Source organism: Palaemon carinicauda, chromosome 14, assembly GCF_036898095.1.
Source record: "Palaemon carinicauda isolate YSFRI2023 chromosome 14, ASM3689809v2, whole genome shotgun sequence".
Taxonomy (NCBI): domain Eukaryota; kingdom Metazoa; phylum Arthropoda; class Malacostraca; order Decapoda; family Palaemonidae; genus Palaemon; species Palaemon carinicauda.
In genome coordinates, this window is record NC_090738.1 from 3210082 (window position 1) to 3232854 (window position 22773).

Here is a 22773-nt window from a genome sequence, read left to right on the forward strand (position 1 = left end):
AGCTCACGAGATCAGGGGCATTGCCCCCACACTCGCTTTCAAGAGAAATCTTCCAGTGGGCCAAGTGCTGAAAGCTGGTGTTTGGAAACGCCAGACCACCTTTATGGCCCTTTACTTGAGGGAGTCTACGCACAAGTCCTTGGACACCTTTGTTTTTGGCCCTGTGGTAGCGGCTCAAGTTATTGTCTGACCTCTCCAGTTCCTCCAGGACAGGGAAGTCTCTTATCTTGATTTTTATGGTATGTTTGTCAGTGTGAAAGCAGTCTGCATGTGATCCACCTTTCTCTCTGTCTCCTCCCTTGGAGTTCCGTACATCAAGACATGTCTTCCCAGGTAAGATTGCTAGAGTTTGTTTACAGGTATTCTCCCCCCGTCTTCTGCTAGGCAGGGAAGACGGTGGATGTATAAACCCCTTACCTTTTGGTTATGAAGGTTCATCCAGTCACTGTGACCCCAGGGTTGAATGTCTCTTACATTCACGCTCTCAGGTCACACGGTGCTCTTACCCATCGTACGACCCGGCTCCCAGTCTCTCAAACCCCACCATCATCATGTCGGGTCAAGAGACAGGGGTAGGGGGATTTAGTCATCTGCTCTCATTCGAGACCAGGTCTATATCCAGGCAGTTAGCTGTTCACAAGCAGCAAAGGCAGACCTCCCACCAACCAGTGAGTCTTCCTATATTAAATGATTACGAGGTTTGTGTATTGCATCGGAACAAATGACAATTTGTCCTAAATTGTATTTTTCCCAGCTATACAAACCTGTAATCATTTAATGTAAATGCCTGCTCTACCACCCCTCTCATGTTCCACATTGAGCCTAAAGTGTTTGAATGAGGAAAGCGGGCTGGTTGGGGGGGGGTGTCCATCCCATACTGCCAGCCAACCATTCAACACACAACTGCCTGGTTTTCTTTCTCTTCGGCTGTTTCAGCTGAGCTGAAACGAATTCCTATAGTAAATGATTACAAGTTTATAAAGCTAGGAAAAATACAATTTAGGACAAATTGTCATATTTTCTTAAATGTTTGCAATTTTTATTCCAATTGATTTTGAATTTTTTGTTTAACATTTAAGCTTCATATTGCTTAAATATCTCACTATTTTAGAGGCAAACATGTCTTAAAGATGGCAGGGATTAGAATCTAATAATCCTGAAGTAACTAGTAATTACTGGTAAGAGTGGAGATTTATAAGCATTTCAGGTTGGTCCACATTATTTGTTTGTCTTCTTGTGCTGTAAACCATCCATCCATATACCAAGGCACTTCCCCCAATTTTGGGGGGTAGCCGACATCAACAAAGAAACAAAACAAAAAGGGGACTACTCTCTACGTTCCTCCAGCCTAACCAGGGACTCAGCCGAGTTCAGCTGGTACTGCTAGGGTGCCACAGCCCAACCTCCCACAATTCCACCACATGAAGCTTCTTAATGCTGAATCCCCTACTGCTGCTACCTCCTCGGTCATCTAAGGCACCGGAGGAAGCAGCAGGGCCTACCAGAACTGCGTCACAATCGCTCGCCATTCATTCCTATTTCTAGCACACTCTCTTGCCTCTCTCACATCTATCCTCCTATCACCCAGAGCTTTCTTCACACCATCCATCCACCCAAACCTTGGCCTTCCTCTTGTACTTCTCCCATCAACTCTTGCATTCATCACCTTCTTTAGCAGACAGCCATTTTCCATTCTCTCAACATGGCCAAACCACCTCAACACATTCATATCCACTCTAGCCGCTAACTCATTTCTTACACCCGTTCTCACCCTCACCACTTCGTTCCTAACCCTATCTACTCGAGATACACCAGCCATACTCCTTAGACACTTCATCTCAAACACATTCAATTTCTGTCTCTCCATCACTTTCATTCCCCACAACTCCGATCCATACATCACAGTTGGTACTGTTGGTGCTGTAAACACTTATCTTTAATTGACATTAACAGGTTGTTTGCTGTGATTACTTATTTAATGTAAATGCTCACCTCCCAAACTGCAATATTTAAGAGGTTCCCATGTACGGTAGCTGACTAATATATGCCAGAAATCCAGTTTCTATGCACTCAGTACCCATTTAAGTAATTTTCCAGAGATATTAGAATAATTATTCAAAGATTTTATTAGCTTTTGCAGAAGTTAAGTACAATTTTTATCCCACAGGCTGGCCTTGTTTGTAAGTTGAATACTCGATGCAGCATTATAGCAGCAACAAATCCCAAAGGACAGTATGATCCAGAGGAATCATTATCAGTTAATGTTGCTTTGGCATCGCCACTTTTATCTCGTTTTGATCTTATTTTGGTCCTTTTAGATACCAAAAATCAAGAGTGGGATAGGTAAGTCCTCTCCCAGTAGAAGAGTTTCTATTATCAAGGATAAGATTTGAAGTACCAGTTGGCAACAAACTTTTAATGCCTCAAAACAATGGTTCTAATATTGGCCATTGACTTTGATTTTGTAATTTTCAGTCATTTATTCTCTTTAATATTTTGATGCAAAAATGTGTTTGTAATCATGGAAAGTTGAATTTGTTTATAACTCTGTAAGTCAGGTATGTTAAATATTTTATTTGCCATCATTATTTTTTATATGTTTAATGTAGCTTTGTGTTGGAAACAAGAATAGGAAAAGCTATCTGGTAAAACCCAGAGATCGAAGGCATATGAACTAAAACAAATTGGTGTTTGAACACATTTTATTTCTATGAACCTCCCCTGATGTTTGTATTGCTCCTTTTCCAGAAACTCTGTGTATTGACATTTACCCCTAAATAAAATAGAAAATTACCTATTTTCTTTCCTTTCAATTGACACATGCGTGTAGTAAAGCAGTAAGACACGCTAGTGATTAATGGCAAGAAGCAAAGCAGCTGGACCTCTTGTTATTTCAGTTTCTCTATCAGCATCATTTCAACTTGAAGTACACTTCTTCCAAATGGTGAAAATGATAAGAGTTTTGCATTTAAAGTTGTCTTCCTCTGGATTTATTGGTAATTACTCCATAGTTTTAGTACTGAGATTTAAGTAATTGTTATGAAGAGTGATATTGCCTGTGTTTCTCAGAAGGAAAGTACTGTATGTTCTAAGTTTGAGTGCTAATGAAACATGCTTTTAGATAAGGGTGAAATCCACAGAAGTCTAGGCTAGTTGTTTATAGTAGGGACGATGACCAATGACAAATTACCACACCAACACAGTTCTTAAATACACACTTATTATTATTAGTAGTAGTAGTAGTAGTAGTATTTTTACTACTAAGTAAGCTACAATTGTAGTTGGAAAAGCAAGATGTTATAAGCCCAAGGGGTCCAACAGGGAAAAATAACCCCAATGAGGAAAGGTAAGAACGAAATAAATAAACGATCTTAGAATAATGAACAATTAAAATAAAATATTTTAAAAACAGTAACAACATCAAAACAGATAAGTCATATATAAACTATAAAATGACTTATGTCAGCCTGTTCAACATTAAAACATTTGCTGCAAGTTTGAACTTTTGAAGTTCTATTGATTCAACTACCCGATTAGGAAGATCATTCCACAACTTGGTCAGAGCTGGAATAAAAGTTCTAGAATACTGTGTTGTATTGAGTGTCATGATGGAGAAGGCCTGACTATTAGATTTAACTGCATGCCTAGTATTACGAACAGGATGGAACGGTCCGGGAAGATCTTAATGTAAAGGATGATCAGAATTTGTAGTGTGATGGGCTTCAAAGCTCTTAACTTATAATCTTTTTTTTTTTTATCTCAGTTTTTGCTAGTAGTTGGGTGTAGTGGTAATAGTGTTCCATTCAATAAGGGTTCTGAATGTTCACTGCACCATACAGTCAAGACATCCTCTTGCAGAACCTCAAATTCTTTAATTACTTTTGCTAAAACCTTGTATTCTTAGTCACAACTTTAGACAACTAGATTGAGAGGCAGAAGATTTGCTAAAATAATCACTTTTAAGCAACCTCGTTTTTCATTTGTGTATAGCATTTCATATCTTATGATTCTCCTACATTTTTAATTTTGTTGGGGATGGTTCAAGCTAAAGCTGATCAATTGTATAATCTTACGGGATGGCAGTACGTTTCTTTCACTTGTAAGGTTGGGTTCTAGTTCACCTAGGGTTAATGTTAGCTGAGTAAATGTAGAAAAAATGAGTCTCACTAGGAAGAAAATAGGATTATTTATGTTCAGAGAAAAATATAGAAAATATAAAGAAATTTTATATCAGACGTGGAGAAAGAGACAAATGATATATAAGAAATACACAAAACTAGAACAAATCACAAATATACTAGATGCACTGTTACAAAGGGTTTACCTTGAACCTGAGCAAATATGCAGCAGCTCCTGTACCAGTTATAAACACAGTAGCTCATATGTTTCAGTTTATCCTTCCTTACAGGAAGAAGAGGATGGACAAGGCACTGAGCTATATCCCAATTGTGTTGAAAAATATATTTTTTAAATCTTATGTAACTTTATTGCCCAAAAGGTAAGTTTTGATGCTGTCTTTTCCACAGGATGCCAGAGAACTTCAAATCATTCATTCATTCATTCACCTCCAACCCACCACCAGTGATGAAGGTGAATGGTCATTATGTGACTGGAGCAACTAAGGATAGCAATGCCCTGGCTGATCATTTCTCAAATGTATCATTCAAGTGTGTAGCAGCCCCTGGTCACCAATATAGGGACATTGAAGAAAAGAAAGTTTTAAATTTTGCAACACGAAGGGAGGAGTCATGCAATTCTCCTTTTACTGAAAGATAATTTTATTCTGCACTTTCTAATTGTAATGATACAGCCCCTGGACCCGAGGAAATTCCATATGCAATGATTAAACATGTACTTGTTGGTACCAAGTTATTTATTTAAGCATTATTAGCAGAATATGGCATGATCATAGGTATCCAACTGTTTGGAAATTAGCCATTATTTTACCCTTTGTAAAACTGGGGAAGGATAAGTTTTTATCAGCAAACTATCGACCAATTGCATTGACATCTTGCTTATATAAGATCATGAGAAGATGGTCAATGCAAGACTGATGTGGTACCTGGAAAAGAAGAGTATTTTATCACATATCCAATGTGTATTTAGAAAAGTGCACTCAACAACTGATGTGTTGATACAACTGAAATCCTCTATTTGTGAAGCTTTTGCCTCCAAACAGCACCATGTAACTTTTTTTTTTTTTTTTTTTTACTTTGAAAAGGCATATGATACTGCATGGAGATATAGTATCCTTAAAACAATTCATGAATTGGGATTAAGAGGAGAGCTACCACAGTTTATTCAATCATTTCTTTCACATAGAGTTTTTCAAGTGAGAGTGGGGGGAAACTCTATCAGAGAATAAATGTCAGGAAGAGGGATATCCTCGGAGTAGTGTGCTGACTGTAGCCCTATTTGCACTAGCAATTAATTGGATATCCTCAGTCATTCCTAAAGATATTCTCTCAACACTATTTACAGATGATCTCTCCATATCATTTGCCAGAGCTAGAATGGCAGTGGTTGAGAGAAAACAACTCAATTGACAAAATTATCCAGTGAGCCGATATGAGTGGATTTAAACTTTCGACATGTAAAACTGTTGCTGTTCATTTCTGTTGTATTCGGGGAGTACATCCAAATCCAGATATATACATCCAAAGTGAACGGATCTCATGTTTAAGTGAAACTAGATTTCTAGGGTTGATATTTGACTGTAGGCTTACATGAGTTCCCCACTTGAAAGCCTTCAAAGTAAAATGCCTTGAGGCTCTCAATCTGTTAAAAGTTTTGTCTCATACATTGTGGGGGCAGACTGCAAAACTTTTAAAATTATACAAGGCCTTTTTTTTTTTTTTTTTTTTTTCAAATTAGCTATGGGTGTGAAATATACTCCTTAGCCACCCCAAGCCAATTCCATACACCATGGTGCTATCAGATTGTCCACCGGAGCCTTTAGAACCTCGCCTATCCTAAGCCTCCTTGTTGACGATGGAGAGTTACTTATAAACCTTTACCGAATGTCTTCTATTGTTCGGTATTGGTTCAGGTTGCAAAGGCTCGCTGAATCTTAAGCCTGTCAGACTGCAAACCTTGCAAGGCATTTTAGATATTTTGAGTTGCACCCAAAATCTCCTCAACCTTAATGTCTCCAGGTTAAAACATTAGTAGACAACCTAGATATAGGTAGAAATGAAGTGCTCCCATGTAAGATATCATCAACTACTCCACGAAAACTAGTAGATATGTCTTTTTGTAAACATTTTATTGGTATAAAAAAGAACATGACTGACATAAAACCAGGTTGCTCCTAATGGAACATGTTGAAGAACACAGTAAATCAACTTTTATATATACTGTTAGCTCCAAATCTAATACTGGCTTTGGATTTGGAGTATATAGTACTGCTTTTAATTGTAGAGGTGCGCTTCCTCTAGCATCTTCTGTATTTACTGCCGAACTACCTGTATATGTCATACTAACAGCTATTGAGAAAATAGCAATGCAAGAAGTGTCCTACAAGCTTTAGAAGTTTTTAATTCCAATAATCCTTTAGTTTTAAAGATTTTAGATTGGCTTTTGATAATTGGCATAAAAGGTATAATTGTTTGATTTTGCTTGGTCCTGGCACACGTAGGTGTGTCTGGAAATGAGAAGGCACGTTCGCTGGCAAAGACTGCTGCAGCTAAGTTGCTACCAAGAAGGCATCCCATTCCCAGTAATGATTTTTTACCTATAATTAAGAATTTTATTTATAATAACAGCATTGGGATAGTTTACTTGAAAATAAAATGAGAGAAATTAGTAATGTTATACCCCCTTGGAGGTATAACGGGATGCCTTGGTCACTCTCGGATGACAGATGAGTTTCTGCAGGCTGGCCAACATCAAGCATATTGCGACGACTGTTTGGTACCATTTACTGTGAGGCATTTGTTAACCAAATGCCCCACATACAGTAGTGAGAGAAATAGAGACCTTTTTGAGGCTCAAGGTGAGGATGACAGATTCATCCTTGCCAAGATACTTGGACATGATTTGTCCAACCATGCTAGTGGTATTTTTAGCTTTATTTCAGAAGCAGGTCTTCTGAAAGATACTTAACTATTGAAATGACATCTTTGCTTTTATCGTTTTAATTGGATATTCTTTTATTTTTATTTGCAATAAACGATATCGGCGTCAAAGACCTTAGATGTCAGGATGCCAGAAAACCTCAAGTCAATCAATCAATGAATCTAAATATTTATGTTTATCCTATATTTTTATATATTTACTTTATATTTTATTATCAGTTTTAACAGAAGTATTTTTACCTCCCAAATTTATTCAGGCCAGTTCTGTAAGAGTCGAGCTTGACTCATTTGGCTGCTTAATCTCTTCCCTTTAAATAATAATAATGTTTTTTACCATTTCCGACTACCTCTGCCACCACTTTCAATTTCAGACATCACCTCACTCAAAAGGTAAGGTTGTACATTTTTGCATTATTTTTCATTTATTATTGCATTATGTTCTAATATCTACTTCCTTTAAAGGTATTATCAGTTATATTAGGTTCACTGAATGATTCAATTGTATTTCGCTTTATTTCACTCTGGATTTACCTTTATTATAAAATTTGATGTGGTGTTTCCGTAGGGCTTGGAACTAATTAGGTAATTTATACTTAAAACGCGACTCCTTATACGGGAAAATCATATTGCGAAAGTCACTCCTGAACAAATTAATTTTGTAACCTAAGGTATTACTGTACCCAGACCAACAGGCCCCTTCCTAAAGGGGCCATTGTTTATCTTATCGCTTTCTTCATTATAAAATTCAATCGCTTCTCCATCTCTAAAATTCACGATGTCTGAAAAATTGCATCTTCAGTAGCATTCTTTGCTTATACTGTATACAATTTTTTGATATGCAAAACTGATGGCTGGTCTGTACATAAGTTCAGTTCAGCTTGCCTGCATTGCATTGTGTCCTCAGCATGATTGTGACACCTAGGGGGTTTATGCTGGAGAAGAGATCTTCAACTGGGTCCCTCAGTAGAGGTGCCATGATGGCGGTCTAGACTCCACTCCAGGAATTTCTTCTCCTGATAGGATCTGGCTGACTCATTTGATCTTTCCATTCATTTACATATGTAGGAATTATTTGTTAAGTTTTGTTAATTGCAATTGGCCCTTGTGTTTCAATGGTGTAACCTATTCTCTGGCACTTTTTCTTGGGAGACCATACAGATCCTAACCCCCAAAAAGGAGTTTTTACAAAGGAAAACTATTTTATGGGTGGTACTGGATGATTGCCAAGACCCTCCCTCCTTAGATGCATGATGGGAAAGAGAGATGGCTACTGGGCATAAACAAATGCCCAGGTTTTGTGGTTAGTCTTCTACACAATTAGTAATGGTTCTCATTAGGTGACATGCTCTCCACTAGCAAACAAATAGAGCCTGAACCTGTTGGTCTCTGTTATACACACTGAGTCCGTGATTTCCAAGTTGATACACTGACCCTAGAGCAAAGAAAACACTATTTCTTTGGTTTATCATGTCATACTAGATTCCATATTTTAGTCTTTAAAGGAAAGTCCTTGCTGACTACAGTAGTAGGTGTCGTTGGGGTAGTCCAACTGTATTCTCTAGGGCCTGTCACGGCCCTCCCCTTTGATGAAGGGATTATGTAAATGGAAGACAGCCTGTGAATAGTGGTTTTCACACGCCCTTGTTAAATACACGACACCCACAAGGTGATCGCGCGAGGGTTGTAACCTCTGCATTCCATGCTTTTATCTTTCTCTAGTATATTTGGAAGATTTATATTAGAAAAGTGTAAAGAAGGACCCTTTTCACCGGGCGTCACAGGTCTCTCCCCAGAAATAGATTTTTCCTTCGTCAAAATCCCTTTTTTGCTACATAAAGTATATTTGAAATTATGCTATGCCACAGTTATGGTTATAGAGATCTTATCAGTTTCATCTGACTTGCTTAATAAATCTTTTACTTTCAGGATTGTGTCAGATTACATCATAGAGGGGTGTGACATTTTTTCTGGTGATATTGGAAATGATGGAGACTGGAGTTTGGAAAAGCTTCAGACGTATTTCTGTCATATACGTTCTTTTCAGCCCTCCATGACATCAGCTGCTAATTCTGTTCTAGCCAAATATTACCAGTTGCAGAGACAGACTGATCAAAGAAATCAAGCCAGGACAACTATCAGGTATTTTAACTATAGATAATGTTTCCATCTCTTTAACTGGGTTTCCACGAGTAAACAGAGTTTATCAATATTTTGATCATCTTATTAGTTTACAGGATAGTCTTGATCAAGAAAATTAATAAGAGTAAGGCCCAGACTCCACTAGGAATAATATGATTTTTATTGATAGTAAGCACAGTAATATTTACTTGACATTTTCCTAGAGTATTTTAAGGAAAATTTAATAAACAGGGTATTTATCACTAAGGGAAGAAAGTACAATACTGGTATACTGCACAAAAATAAAAGTGGTTTACTATAAATTGGAAAATATATAGAGTATTGACTGGTTGAACATGCAATATCATGAAAGAACGTGCTGAAAGAAAGGTTAGGAGAAATAGATATTTAGCATTGTCTGTTGACTCTGAACCAGTACAATCAATCACAAAAACATTTTCTTTTGTATTGAGGTAACTACCAAAGATGGACCATGTAAAAATATGTAAAAACAAATACACTCAAACATTATATATATATATATATATATATATATATATATATATATATATATATATATATATATATATATACTGTATATATATACATACATACAGTAGGGTCTCGAATTATGCGAGAATTTGGTCGATCAATGACCTCGTATAAATGGAAAATCACATATTTCGAATGACATAACTAACAGAAATAATTCCATTGGGGCCATGGCAACCAGCAACTTGCCTATTCAAACGTGTTTACTACCCATTTCCAACACTTTCTATATACTATACTGTATTTTTTTTATAATATCAAATTGTTCTTGTAAATAAATCAAACATCTAATATACTTTAAAGTTCTAATAAGTTGAAAAAAGATTAAAAATACAACCAGGATGGGTGTAAACACCGTATATTTCCCGTTATATCATAACCCAAAATACAGACAAATTTTAATGTTTGTCATATCTATTGTATAAGACAACTGGTGAATAGAAAACCATCACTCTATAGACTAGCTTTTGTTGTATCATTGAAAATCCAGAATTATCAAAATAAAGGTGATTTTATATCATGCGTTTCCTAAACACGCCATTAAGCACAATAAAAAACGACAACCAATGTTTTGTTTACGTTTATCTTCATAACGAAGAAACAGACGCATTTACTCATCTGTGTATAGGTTAGTTTTTACATCGACAGCAATCTTACCAAGTATTGATTATATGTTGATTTTGTTATTACCAATGTTCTACTTAATTTTTCTTAGAACTTCCAAATAAATGAAATGAATGCCATTTATATAATGTTTTTCTTTATGACGCCGCCTGAAACGGAAACCTTCCATTCGTTTACTGTACGCTCCATGTTCGATCATAATAAACAAACGAAGGCATTAAATACGCATGATCAAAGTGATAAATAATGATATTAAAAGCTTTTGATAAATATGTTATTTCAAATATTATTTACCGTATCTATATAAATTCCTACATACGTAGCAAAGCAGGAAGACTATTTTTTTTTCTTTTGCGTTTAATCAACAATAACAAACTGCCGCTAATGACAGAATGATAATTTACGATAATTCTAAACTGTTACTAAAGATGATTGTCCATTCCATAGCCAAAATACTTTTCCTAACTTCAGTTATAAGTCAACTTGTACCTCCCTCAATTATGAAACCATCTTAAAAAAAAAGTAAGAGAAGAACCAATACTAGGCCGGTCTTTAAAGTTATCGAACAATTAAGTTACCGCTATAACGTTTGATGTGACAGAGATGGTGCAAGATTGGAGAAAATAAGGAAAATTGAATCATGATTGATTTTTAATATAACTGAAACTTTGTGAAGCAACAAAGATTTCATTTGTTAGTGAGATAGAGAGAGGTAAGAAATGAGAGGTAGTGAAAAGTAGCCCGCAGAGAGAGAGATAGAGAGAGTTTTAAATGTACTAAACAAAAATATATGATAGGTTATAACACAGGTGCTTATGTAATATCAACTGTATAGATGGTTTGAGTAAGTTAAGAAATGGTATAAACAATACTTTGTTACTGTATTCGTACGCCCATATTATTGAGAGCGGCAGTTAGACATCTGCTTATCCAATCACAGCCAAAAGTAAAACAAAAAGAAGTCAACAATACTCGATTTTTAAAACACACCCGAAATTTAAAAACAAAAGTACACGTTTTCTTAATGTGCAATTAACTAATTAAAGAGTAGCAATTTTCTAGAATAAAATGATGTTTCCTAAAAAATAGTGATTTGCTGATGAAATCGGATGCCGTATTTTAAGCTACGATTGAAATGGACGTATACACGGTATAATTTTTTCGTTTCGTATTTAATTGACACTTTTTTATTAAGAAAACTGATTTTGGTTTCTTCGTCTATACAGTGATACCTCTGGATACGAAAGTTTCTGCTTACGAAAAATTCAGGATACGAAAAGCGATACAAAGATTTTTATGCCCCAGTATACGAAAAAAATTTCAGGATACGAAAAGCTTACGAGATCCCAACTCGTCGCCGAGAGTACAGTACCTTTTTTTTCAGGGTATCAACCCTTAATTTAGGTGTACAGGTAACAATACACCTTCACTGATCCAAATGCTTTACATACAATACCGTAACTTTTATACAGTAGTAAAGAAAATGGACCGTTTTCTTAGGGCTTGGAGGGGATAACTAGGCTATAACTACATTATTGAATAATCTCATGGTGGTTTCTGGAATGGATTAGGCTGTTTTTAACGGTTGGGTTAATTATTGAATGATAGAAATGGCTGCATTGCATGTTTATTACTACAGTTCAGCGTGTTTATGAAAAAAAAGGTGACTTTTTGTAAGGCTTGGAACGGATTAGGCTATTTACATGTAAAACGCGACTCAGGATACGAAAAAATCAGGATACGAAACCGTATCCTGAACGGATTACTTTCGTATCCTGAGGCATCACTGTATATAAGTATTGTATATCAAGAGAGAGAGAGAGAGAGACAGAGACAGAATGAATCAGCTGTTGTAATCGAATGCCTTGTTTTTGTTTCTTGTACCACCTGAAGCGAGGAATTGATCGCTACAACTAACAACAGTCATGTTAATTTCATTCTTAAACTCGGGTTACCATATGCGAAGTAAAATTTTATTTCTTACATAGAGAAAGAGAGAGAGAGAGAGAAATTTTCTGGCATCAATTCAATCTCTCTCTCTCTCTCTCTCTCTCTCTCTCTCTCTCTCTCTCTCTCTCTCTCTCTCTCTCTCTCTCTCTCTCTCTCTCGCTGTTTTTTTATAATTATATCGTGTACCATACAAAACAAATCTTTGCAAAGCAAATCTCTACTGTTTAAAATATGACAAAATTTTGCACTCGTTACCGAAGTTTAGGCTATTCACTGCCGACAAACAAACCCAGCCTACGTGTGAAAACCTTGAACACCCGAAGGGAACAATAAAGCTTTTATATATACTGCACTAAATAATAATGCTTTATACCATCATTAACACTACTATTGAAATTATCGAAAGGTTAGAGAAAGATAAAGATTGCCGAGAACATAACCACAATTCTGTTTACATTTTGTCAGCTGGTCTCGTACAGTTAAAGTTGATTTCATTGTTGATGTGGAATTTTATCCTTGAATAGACTATTTATTATGAAATTATGTTAATAAGATGTAATGTTGATATCGTTTTGTAACATTTAGTATCAACTACTGTATTTAGAGCTACCAATATACTTAAAAAGACAACGGATTTTGAGCAAAGCGAAAAATCTATTTCTGGGCTCCGACCTGTGCCGCCCAAGTGAAATGCTCCTTTAGCATCATTTCTAAGGTATATAACTGCTAAATAATACCAGAGAAAAAATTGCATAGGAATGCTAGGTGTGAACCCAGCTCGCTCACCTGAAAGGTGTCGGTATAATTAATACGGGCGTGAAAATCACATGCAGAGGTCTCGTACCAATTAGATATCTCCTCGTCAATATCCCCCAAATCAAGAGGAGCCGTCCCAAGTCCACCACAGACCGTCGCTACCCACAATCCCACCCACGCCAATGACGGCAGTCCTCATTTAGCATCGCTCTTGTTAAGTGCTGTGATTTTTTCGCTGTGCCCTTTTTTGGATTTTACACCCTTCCTGCCCATCATGTCGGATTCTCAAGCTTCCTCATCGAAGTTAAGTACCAGACTTATGTTTTCTGAACTTTCGGAGGTAGCATTTTCCTTACTTTTAGTGTTACTGTATTCATGTTTATTGGTTTCGCTATTGTTGTCGGCCCCGCGTCGCGGCGGCCATTTTAGATCTTGTTACCTCCTGGCCCGTTCTTAACGATTTACATTTGGTCTTCCATACTATTTGTTATTCGTTTTGAACTTGCGCTCTTACCGACGATCGAGCAGTTATATTATTATTATTTTTGTTATCACCATGGTTATCCCCTAGAGAGGATTCTCATGCCGTGTTTGGTTATGGCGGCGCCCTTCTCGGTTAATACCGTGGAGACGCCTTGTGCTGATATTTTATGATTAGTTCTCTTTCCACGATTCCATGGAATCGCTGTTATTTTAGAGTTTAGTCTTTATCTGAGGGGGACTCTCGATCGGCAGTGTTTATGTTTTATTTACCATTCGGCTTGTTCCGTTCGGTGTTATGTTGGCACACCTGTCCAGCCCTGGTCCTCCCCGTACTGGCAGGCGTGCCCTTGCCCTGTTGTTTTCACTGCCTTTCTTGCGTCCCTCTCTCTCTCTCTCTCCATGAGAGGATTCTCATTTATTGTATCAGCTTATCTTGCATGCCTTAACCTAAGTATTTTATTCCGTGTTGTGATCATTCGTTATGTTAGTGTCTCGCGATCTAGTCGGACAGGTTGGTACTCCTGTCCTTGCTCGGCCTCTCGCGATCGCCCATATCCATCTACGGCTCTTGGCTCCCCCCACTCCCTGATCTCGAGTATGCCTCCCCATACTTCTCTTTCCCTCTGTGGCTCCTCCCACTACCTGAGCCTGAGTATGCCGACGCATACACCCCATCCCCCCTGGGGATACCTGCCATCTCTTAGAGACCTGGAGTCAGCTGTTCGGGTTCTCGGCCGATCCCTCTCGTCCGTTTTCTCCGACCTCCCCCCCCCATCCCTTCCCGGGATACCGTTTGACTCCTTGCCTTAGCCGAGCCTAGATCTGTTTCACTTGCGAGTTATTCACTTCCTTCCGCCTCAGCCGGATTCCCGCCCTCTTCGATTGGCCATCGGGAGAGCAGGAGTTTTGGTTGTTACTTTGGTTGTGAGCTCTCTGGTCATACCCCATGCGGGGTATATTGTTATATTGTTTTATTGAGTGTTTATTACTTAAGGTTTCTTTTTGTAGGGAGTCTGCCCCCCCTTCTACCCCAGTTGGCCCAGTGCTGGTCTCCCTCTTTCAGTTGTCTCTCCGGAGCCAACGGAATCATGTTATGTTAACCTTATATTTTTACGTGTTCACTCTCTGATGCCTAAGGGATCTTATCTCCCTTACCCTTATCCAGAATGATCTCACCTTACACGGAATCCCCTTATTGTTTATTATTAAGTTAATCATTACTATAAGGTTAATTCTAATTATAAGTTAACCTAATTCATACTCTTCTCCCGGCCCCGCCGGGAGAACATTATATAGTATCCTAATGCTAACGTTTCTTATCGTTTACTTTGGTCCCGGCACACCCGGGATCCCGTAGGATACCGAATTATCTATGATACTTATGTATCCCTTTTATTACAGGCGGTTCGCTGTATGATGACAGCCTGTGCGGCCGTTCTTCAGCAGGCTTGTGGACATGACGTGTATAGGTCACATGCCCACTGTTCGGTCCACGTCGGCGACTTAACTGTCTGGCATCCCAACAACTGTGTGGTCTACTACGACCTCGTCTCCACCCTCACTTCGGACTCAGTAAGTGTTCCTACCGTTATTATACGTTATAGTTTCTTAAACTAATTTCGGAATTTACCTGCTTTTCGGTTATATTCTAATTTTAAATTAATCATAGGAGACTCCGACAACGCATGCACTCGGTCTATTCACCTTCTCGGTGTTCCCTACCTCTCCTTCCTTAGTAAAGGTATCTTCTCTTTCAGAGTTCACAGTCCGAAAAGTCTACAGCCTTGGCCCGCCTCAAGGTATGGGTCGGCGGGTTCCCCCGTAACGTCAAAGCCCGGCACCCCTACGTTCTCTCTGAGGAGATGTGCAACCTTCTTTACCCGAACGCCAAACATTCGGCGGCGGTTCCCAAGGAGGTGGCGGATCTTATCATCGCCGGGATCACTGAGCAACTCCTCTCTGAAGACCCTGGTGTTCCTGGAGAAACCATCACCAGTGACGTGGCCGCCATGAATTTGGACATCGAACCCATGGCTTTGGATGAGCCAGACCCAGGTAGACCTGTAAGTGAGGCAAGTGTGTCCCGGTCTAAGATTCCTGTACTTAGTCCGGCTTTCTCTACATCATCTACTTCTTCCTTTCAGGGGTTCTCAGGACGTCACCCCACTGACACCAGCAGCCCTTCTTTGTTGCCGAAGGTTAAGTCCATCCGTAAACCTCTAACTAAGACCCACAGGTCTTCCAATACGATGAAACATCCAAAGACCCCTAGGTCTTCGTCTTCCAGGGTCCCTGAGGCCCCAGTCACACCTGCTCCTCCCATCCCGGAGTCGAGAATGACACCCGGCTCGCAACCCTCGCAGCCGACGGTAAGCGCCCCGGCGCCTTCTTTCGACGTGTCAGCTTTTTCCAACACCTTGGAACGCCTTGGAACCTTAGTTAACACCCTCGTCTCTAAGGTTCAGAACCAAGAGTCTCTCGTTGAGGGTCTCATGCGCTCCGGTCTGCCCCAACAGCAGCAGTATTCTATTCCGGATGCCTCGAAACTCCCGGAGTTTGTCAAGAACAACCCGTGGAAGTTAGCAATTCATGCACCCTTTAAGGATGGGATGTTGACCATCGAGGGTTTTGGCACCCGCCCGTTGGAAGATTTTGAGTTATACCCGCCGGGTTTGCAGTTTCCTTTCCCTGGCTTTGCCCGCGTCACGGAGGAGGCTCTGGTCCGCCTAGACAAGGTTCCTAGGGAGACCGTCATTTACCCAAAAGAACAGGCCCAATCCACTTGCGTTCGAACCCTTAATGAGCTGGAGTGTGTCAACACGATGCTCACTCCTTTTAAGAGTTCCTACACCATGTTTGTGGCAGACGAGCGCACCCCTACGCCGTGTGTCACTAAGATCATGGACCTTGCCATGCAGGCTGTCAATGAAGACAAGCCATTACCGCAACTGCGGGAAACAGACTTGACTTCCCTTGTTTTCCCGGGGGACCATGAATGCTGGACTGGTGCCCCGGCGACATTCACTGTGGGTAAGCTGAGCCCTTATTGCGCCTCCACTCAATTTAATGAGAGACTCCCTAAGCTCCCGGAGTCCCTGATTCGCCTTGAGTATGAGGCTCGTATGCGCCTAAGTCGCTCGATTAACTCGGCAACCATGGTGGAATTGACTTCTTTCATATATGAAGAGGAACCCCTCTTCAAAGTACTTACCAAGTCGTTGCTCCACACCTTGCTGTCGGATACCTACGACTTCCTAGCAGCTAGGCGCCGCTGCCGCAAACATGTGTTAGCGGAAGACACTATCAGGCACGAGCCTAACAGACTCATTAAGGCCCCAATCTGGGGTACGGACCTATTCCCGGGAGATCTGGTGAATAGTGTCCTCAGCGAGGCTGCTAGAGTGAATCAGAGCCTCAAGGTGCGTTGGGGTCTAGTCCCTAAACGCAAGTTCGAACCTGTCGCTTCCCAATCTCGCGGCAGGAAGAGACTGAGGCCCTTTCCCTCTTACCAAACCCGGCAGCCCCAGCAGAGGGTTCAACCGGTCCCTTTAGCTCAGGGAAACCTCCCTTCCACCTCAAAAGGCCATCACCAACAACAATACATGTTGGTCCCTCAAAGTCAACTAGCCCCCGCGACCTATGCTTCCCCGGTCTACAACCCCACCTTTGAGACTCAGAGGGCCTCTCATGGATACCAACGTACCAGAGGCTCTGGCGCAAGGGGCACCTTTCGTGCCAGAGGTGGAAGGATCGCCCCTCGAGGCCGAGGCCTCCGCGGAGGACGAGGAGGTAAATCCTCCACGAATTATTGAGACACCACAGTTAGGGGGAAGACTTTACATTTTCCGGAAGAACTGGACTTTCAGCAGTTGGGCACTCAGTATAATTTCCAAAGGTCTGGGGTGGAGTTGGATAGAAGGGCCCCCTCCACCAACCAGTTTTTACCAACACCCAACAAAAGAGTTAGCCTCGTTCGCAGACGATCTGCTTCGAAAGAACGCAATCTCAAAAGCACGTCATTTGAAATTTCAAGGTCGCTTATTCAGCGTGCCAAAGAGAGACTCAGACAAAAGAAGAGTAATCCTGGACCTATTCCATCTAAACTCTTACATTCAATGCGACAAGTTTCACATGCTAACCGTCTCTCAGGTACGGACCTTACTTTCCCGTGGGGCCGTCACCACCTCCATCGCTCTTACCGATGCCTACTATCATGTTCCGATAGCAAGGCATTTTCTTCCGTACCTAGGCTTCAAGCTAGGCAAGCAAGCATACACCTTCAAAGTAATGCCATTCGGACTAAATATAGCACCCAGAATATTCACCAAACTGGGAGAGACGGTAATACAAGAACTAAGAACCCAAGGAATTCAGGTAGTTGCGTACCTGGACGACTGGCTCGTTTGGTCGAACGACGTCGAGAACTGCCTGACGGCAACAAACAAGGTCTTATCATTCCTTTAATACTTGGGGTTCCGGATCAACTTCGCGAAATCTCGCCTAGTTCCGAAGCCGACTTCCCAATGGCTAGGGTTACAATGGGACCTAAACTCCCACACCCTACGCCTTCCATCGGCCAAAAGAAGAGAGATAGCAAGAAACACAAAACGTTTCCTCAAGGACAAATTGACGTCCAGAAGGAACCAAGAGAGGATTCTGGGTGCCCTCCAGTTTGCCTCAGTGACAGACATATTACTGAAGGCCAGACTAAAAGACATAAATCGGATTTGGAGTTCCAGGGCGAACAAGAAGTATCGAGACAGAAGAGCTCGTCTCCCTCCAATCCTGAAGAAAAGACTCCAACCATGGACATTGGCAAAGAATCTGTCAAAATCCATCCCCTTGCAATATCCACCTCCAAAGTTGGTCATCCACACGGATGCCTCCATAACAGGCTGGGGGGGATACTCCCAGTTCAAGAAGATCCAAGGTCTTTGGTCACCAATGTTTCGCCAGCTTCACATAAACGTCTTAGAAGCCATGGCAGTGTTCCTCACTCTGAAACAGTTGTCCCCAGCCAGAAACCAACACATCAGATTGGTTCTAGACAGCGAAGTCGTAGTTCGCTGCTTAAACAGAGGAGGCTCGAAATCGGGACACATAAATCATGTGATGTTAGCCATTTTCTCCTTGGCAACATCCAACAAGTGGCATCTTTCAGCAGTCCATCTGGCGGGAGTAAGCAATGTAGTGGCGGACGCTCTGTCCCGAACGACTCCGCTAGAGTCGGAATGGTCCCTGAACCTCAAGTCATTCAAGTGGATTCTATCCCAGGTCCCGGGCCTTCAGGTAGACCTGTTTGCGACAGAGTCCAATCACAAACTAGAGTGCTACGTAGCTCCCAACCTGGACCCCTTAGCCTACGCCACAAACGCAATGTCACTGGATTGGAACATTTGGGAGAAAATCTATCCATTCCCTCCAATCAACCTATTGATGAAAGTATTGGACAAGCTCAGATCTTTCAAGGGGCAAGTGGCTCTAGTAGCCCCCAACTGGCCCAAGAGCAATTGGTTCCCTCTTCTGATGGAACTGGGTCTTCGCCCCTGGCGGATCCCCAATCCAATACTAACACAGGCAGTACAAACTTGCACTGTGTTCGCTTCCTCAAACGCTCGGAGTGCCCTAACTTTATGGACTTTATGAAATTCGCGGCCCAAAGAGGCGCAGATATTGACCCTCAAAATACTTTATTTTTAGAATCAGATAAGAGGGAGTCCACCCTTCGACAATATGACTCGGCTGTCAAGAAACTCGCCATGTTCTTAAAGGACTCAAAGGTTGAGAGAATGACTATGAACCTAACAGTAACCTTCTTTAGGACTCTATTTGAATCGGGCCTAGCAGCTAGTACTATTACTACCATTAAATCGGCCTTGAAAAAGATTTTTCAGATTGGATTCAATATCGACCTTACGGATTCATACCTCTCTTCCATTCCTAAAGCTTGTGCCAGATTGAAACCATCAACTCGTCCTACCGCAGTTTCCTGGTTTCTGAATGATGTTCTTAAATTAGCTTCTGACACTCCTAATGAATCATTTGCCTATATCCCATTATTACGGAAAACTCTATTCCTAATGAGCTTAGCCTCTGGTGCTAGAATTTCGGAGCTTTCAGCCTTGTCTAGAAATCCAGGCCATATTGATTTTCTCTCGTCAGGTGAAGTTCTACTCTCCCCTGACAAAACATTCCTAGCAAAGAATGAGGACCCCCAAAACAGATGGTCCCCCTGGAAGATTGTTCCCCTTCCACGAGATACATCCTTATGTCCAGTTACGACTTTGAAAGCCTACCTAAATAGAACTTCCACTAAGTCCTCGGGGCCCTTATTTATTAGAGAGAACGGAGGAACCATCACCCTTAAAGGGATTAGACAACAGATTCTGTATTTCATCAAACAGGCTAATCCAGAATCATTCCCTCGTGTCCATGATATTCGAGCTGTAGCTACTTCTATTAATTATTTCCATCCCATGAAATTTGATGACCTAACGTAATATACAGGCTGGAAGTCCCCATCAGTTTTCAAATGCCACTATTTAAAACCTTTGGAAGCCCTAAAATTTGCTACAGTGGCAGCAGGAAGTGTGGTTCCTCCCGATCATCAGGAATGCTAATCACATGTCTTGTTTCCCTCTTTTTCTCTTCCCCTTACCTGCCTCACTTATGGTCCCTACAGTGGTTTGATTTATCTTTTGAATCGCACCCTTCAGTTGCATCCTCATGTACAGTCCTTATCATTTATGTATATATTTTTGCCCATGTTCACTTATAGTCATTCGAGATTGTTATTTGTATCCTTACAGTAATCCTTATCCAGGTATTCTCTTTGTTGAGACCTTATTTTGATGCTCATGTTTTTCTCCTATATCCTAGGATTATACATTTAGTTTGCATCCCATGTTTTACTTATTGCTTTTATTGTTTCGTAAGGAGTTCTCTTTTCTCGAATACCATGTACTTACTTTTACGTATATTAAATCATGTTTTTGATATGTTTGCCTTTAATTTTTTCTTTTTGATTTAATATTTTGGTTCCAAGTTTGGGACCATTTCTCTGGTACTATTTCACTGAGCGGTACAGGTCGGAGCCCAGAAAAGGGATTTTGACGAAGCAAAAATCTATTTCTGGGTGAGAGACCTGTGCCGCCCAGTGAACCCACCCTCTACTCGCCCTCCCTGTTGGACCCAAACTTGGGTGCTATGAGGAGTGACGTCATTGGCGTGGGTGGGATTGTGGGTAGCGACGGTCTGTGGTGGACTTGGGATGGCTCCTCTTGATTTGGGGGATATTGACGAGGAGATATTTAACTGGTACGAGACCTCTGCATGTGATTTTCACGCCCGTATTACTTATACCGACACCTTTCAGGTGAGCGAGCTGGGTTCACACCTAGCATTCCAATGCAATTTTTTCTCTGGTATTATTTAGCAGTTATATACCTTAGAAATGATGCTAAAGGAGCATTTCACTTGGGCGGCACAGGTCGGAGCCCAGAAATAGATTTTTCCTTCGTCAAAATCCCTTTTTTGGGTGAGATAGCCATGAAGTCCTGATGGAAGGTTTCTTCAGTAGCTTCCTGAGGGTATATATGACTACAGTAGATATTCCCAGAGAATTAAACTAAAGGTTTCACAGAATTCTAACTTCTGGCGCGAGTACCCATAAGGTTTCCCTTTAGGATATCGTATAATACGGGACGTATGCTTGACACGCAACGTAGCTATCTGCACCCCACATAGCGTTTACGCTTCGAGGGTGAAGTGTGGCAAGTATCAGGAGGAGCCGTTACCAAACTCTCCTCCTGCGTTACTGTTACGGTACCTAGCAATGTAAACAAACAGCCGCCATAGCTGGCCGCCATCTTGGTTTACGTCACATCCGCACGCTTCATTCCTGATTCTATCCAGCATAACTGTCAGCTTCCGTGATACAATAAGAAAGGGAGGGGCCTGACAGGCCAGAATAGAGAACGAGGGCGGGTCCATCAGGACGTCATGGCTATCTCACCCAAAAATAGATTTTTCGCTTCGTTCAAAATCCGTTTTTTTGGGCTCAAGCCATGACGTCCTGATGGAAGTGTACCAGAGAATTAGTGTATCGTGGATTTTTCCTCGTTTCGGTAGTGCCTTCTACTTCAAACAATATTCCTTTGGTCTGATGACCTTAGAGACCGTGACATCTCCGTTACATGTCGCTACCAATGGCATAAGCTATGAATTGGCTTCCTGCCCCCCTGGCAGGGAAGTCCTATTTGGACGATAGGAACATCTCGAAGTATCCTGATGAAGACAAACTCACCTGTATATGAAGATCTTGTCGGTCTCGTAGACAGATCAGGAAAGTTAAGTACTTGTGTGGGAACAAATATTTCACTTTTCTTAGGTGAGCTTATATCAGACAGGAGCAATATTATAACATGAATTATAATAAGGTTAAAATAGGGGCAAATAAAACACAGTAACAGTAGTATATTTCATATAGAGGGGCGAAATAAGATGCATATGGTAGCGAAAATTCTATTTTATTCAAGAAAATATTCGCAATAATATGAAATAAGATAAATCATTTAAATAAAATTATTGAATAATAAACAGATTAATGACTACATAAGACAAGGGTGTGAGATCTGAAAGGGAAAACTTGTCATTACACACATGGGTTCCAAAGGAACTAAAAGTCTTTTAAGTCACAATACACTTCATGTCCGAATAAACATGTGGCACACATGTTCAAATCTGTTACTTCACCTTGTAGAAGAACAGTCTTTCGTGCCACTAAATGGCACTTAAAATCACTATGTATCGCTCTATGGTCAACACAGTCACCCGTTGAGTTAAAGTCCCGAAATAACTCACTGTCCTACGCAGCACTAAACAACAGGTTTCAACACACTACCTGCGGCTACCACGAATCTTTTCACTTCGTGCACCTGCTTCGCATAGTGTTTAAAGAACATTTGAGGATTTCCAGCCTGTGAAGGATCGAAGGCTTTCGAAATCCATTCCTTGGAAAAAATTTAGAGAAAAGGCGACTTTTCTAGGATCACCTGCGGCTGTACTGTCAGGATATGCTCTGCGAATAAAGTAGGTGATTTTCGCCCTTAGTTGTTTAAGTGACAAATCACTACCCGATGTTTCTCCTTTAAAGAGTTGTCCTCCGCCAAAGTCTGAAGTTCTTCAAAGATAGACCTTTAGACTCTCCACTGGG

At 40.7% G+C, this 22773-nt stretch overlaps 1 protein-coding gene across 1 annotated transcript in view; it reads left to right on the plus strand.

Annotated features, from left to right (window-relative positions):
- Window positions 1–22773, plus strand: part of LOC137653400 (DNA helicase MCM9-like) — a 524132-nt gene that overhangs the window by 409662 nt on the left and 91697 nt on the right. Inside the window, exons 10-11 of the mRNA XM_068386747.1 lie at window positions 2168–2343; window positions 9003–9215. Coding sequence (XP_068242848.1) covers window positions 2168–2343; window positions 9003–9215 — 389 coding nt within the window. The remainder of the gene's footprint in view (window positions 1–2167; window positions 2344–9002; window positions 9216–22773) is intronic.